General features: G+C 56.0%; 1 protein-coding gene across 1 annotated transcript; it reads left to right on the top strand.

The window, feature by feature from the left end:
- The first annotated feature begins 548 nt into the window (after positions 1–548).
- LOC123158929 (NEP1-interacting protein-like 1) lies at positions 549–2,120 on the top strand. Its single transcript, XM_044576746.1, has 3 exons — positions 549–1,009; positions 1,121–1,299; positions 1,428–2,120. Exons 1-3 carry the CDS (start codon positions 868–870, stop codon positions 1,809–1,811), a joined length of 705 nt encoding a protein of 234 aa, XP_044432681.1. The 5' UTR covers positions 549–867; the 3' UTR covers positions 1,812–2,120.
- The last annotated feature ends 256 nt before the right edge of the window (positions 2,121–2,376 follow it).

Genomic DNA, 2,376 nt, shown 5'->3' with positions numbered 1-2,376 from the left:
AGGGTGCACGGGTACCAGTGAGCACCAAGTCCGCGTCCGGGAGTATGATATACTCCGTTGGAAATGCTCTGTCAAAACACATTTTCATTTCCGAAAATGGGCTCCGCGCATCCGTTGAGAAGGAAAAAGCGAACCCATATTTCTCCGTCCCTCTCCTGGTCTTTTTGTCGCCTCCATGGAAAAATCTTAGCTGATGGGTAGGCATCATAACACGTACGGCCGCACCCGTCACGCAGTCATGGAGTGAGGAGAAGTCTGGGAATTCGCTTGGAAGCAGCTGTTGCGTTGAGTAGTGCCCGAAGAGGGAAGCTTAGCCGTTAAGAGATGGAGCGGGTGAAGGCATTGGCAACTGGCGCGTTGCCATCATCCGCGTGCCGGATGGGCTCGGTCCGTTAGCATTTATGGATGATTGCCTTGTTTCCCGCCTCTCTTTTTTCTCTTCGCTGGACACGTTCCGTCACCTAGGCTGCTACGCCAAGCTACTTCGCGCGCCACGTGGGATGTCTGACGCATATGAATGGTCCAGGCTGTCCGAAAACGAAAAATCCGTGGTCGCAGACGGTGAGCTGGCAAGCCAGGTGCACCCAACATGTCCTCGCTCCAGTTAGCTAGCTAATCCATTTTGGGGCTAGCCACGAGTCCTCGGCCAATTAATCAACGCGCTGCGTGCGTACGAGTAGTACTAGTACTATATAAGATCTGGCCCTCCTGCATCATCTACAAAATCCTCGATCTCACCAACATAAGCCTTCCTCATTCATTCATTCAGCTGTACAACTCTGATCATCGACCAGCAGCGGGATTCTCCTCGTCTGATTTGTTCATCCGACACCCGATCGATCCGCAGCAGCAGGTGATCCGGCTACAATGGAGGCAGCGGTAGCTCGCGCCGACACAGCAGCATTCTTCTCGGGCCAGGAGGACGCGGCCGGGGGGAGCATATCCAGACTACCGGCTCGGGTCGCCGGCTCGATCGTCCGCGGCGTGATCACCTTCATCTTCGCCACAGGTCGGTGGCATACATGCATGTTTTTTCTTGTTTTCATTCCACCGTGGACATGGCGGGGTGTTCGGCATCTCCATCGTGCGACTGTTCCTGATCGACTTGGTGTTGTTGCAGTGGGCACGATTCTGGGAGCCATCACGGGCGGGATGATCGGGCTGGCGACGGAGAGCGGTCTCGTCCGCGGCGCGGGCATCGGCGCCATCTCCGGCGCCGTGGTGGCCATGGAGGTTGTCGACAGGTCCATGGCCATGTGGCGCTCCGACGAGTGCGGCATCTGGAGCGTCCTATACGTGGTACGTGCCTGAACCAAACCTGCTCAACTAACTAGCGCAGCATCGATTCAGCGGTTCTGATTATCATCATTGTATTCACCTAATTATTTAGTAGTAGTAATCATCAATTCGTTGTTAATTCATTTCAGCTTGACGTGATCTGGAGCCTCCTGACGGGTCGTCTGGTGCGCGAGAAGGTGGACCCCGCAGTGCAGAACGCGGTCGACAGCCAGATGAACGCCGCGGGCGACGGGTTCAGCGACAGCCCGCCGACGCTCTCCGAGATGTTTGACATGGGCTCCGCCTCCTTCAAAGGCATGGCTGCAGACGCCATCGCCGAGCTCCCCGCGACGACGATCACCGAGCAGCAAGCCGCCGTGCAGGACGGGGGCTGCTCCGTGTGCCTCCAGGAGTTCGAGGCCGGCGAGGCGGCGCGGAGCCTGCCGGAGTGCCGCCACACGTTCCACATGTCGTGCATAGACGGGTGGCTTTGCCGGCATGCGTCGTGCCCGCTGTGCCGCCGCGCCGTCTAGGCCTGGCGTGCCCGGCTCGTTAGGATCGATGTGTGCATAGCCAGCGTATATACACACGTGTTACGCGCGTGTGTGAGTGTGGCGCTAGCACGTACGGCACGCGCACGCACATACGGGAAGTTCGTTAATTTGTTATACGTAGTTAGCTACTAGTTGGGTTGAGACTGACATGACATGACACTTGTGCCGACAAGTTCTTTCGTGACTTGTTCGTTGCCTTCATTTCTGCGGAAATTATGATTGTATTGCTACACCACACGCGCGGCTGGTTGCGAATATCTATACAGAAAATCATCAGCGTTTAGATTATTACCCTTTTTGTCATTTCTCGTTGCTTCTTCCCAAATCGTATGTACTCCTGCTCCCTCCGAACATACAAAGTTAGAGCATCTACAGCAAATGCCCCGGCGGCCCGTCCGGTCATTGACCGGTCACGATTTTTTGATCTAAACGTCCCCTCAAACAGGTCTCAAATGCCCGGACTGAGCGGCATCCCTCATATCCAGCCAAAATATGGGCGTCCAGACACGTCCGCCATGTCGAACTGACAGCAGGGTCCCACGCG

This window comes from Triticum aestivum, chromosome 7B (assembly GCF_018294505.1).
Source record: "Triticum aestivum cultivar Chinese Spring chromosome 7B, IWGSC CS RefSeq v2.1, whole genome shotgun sequence".
Taxonomy (NCBI): Eukaryota; Viridiplantae; Streptophyta; class Magnoliopsida; order Poales; family Poaceae; genus Triticum; species Triticum aestivum.
This window is presented reverse-complemented; position numbering and strand designations above follow the sequence as displayed.

Excerpts from the sequence above, each read along its gene's own strand:
- LOC123158929 (XM_044576746.1), top strand. The coding sequence starts at position 868 with ATGGAGGCAGCGGTAGCTCGCGCCGACACAGCAGCATTCTTCTCGGGC. Across the intron at positions 1,010-1,120 it reads CACCTTCATCTTCGCCACAG|TGGGCACGATTCTGGGAGCC; the intron begins GTCGGTGGCATA and ends GTGTTGTTGCAG. Across the intron at positions 1,300-1,427 it reads TCTGGAGCGTCCTATACGTG|CTTGACGTGATCTGGAGCCT; the intron begins GTACGTGCCTGA and ends AATTCATTTCAG.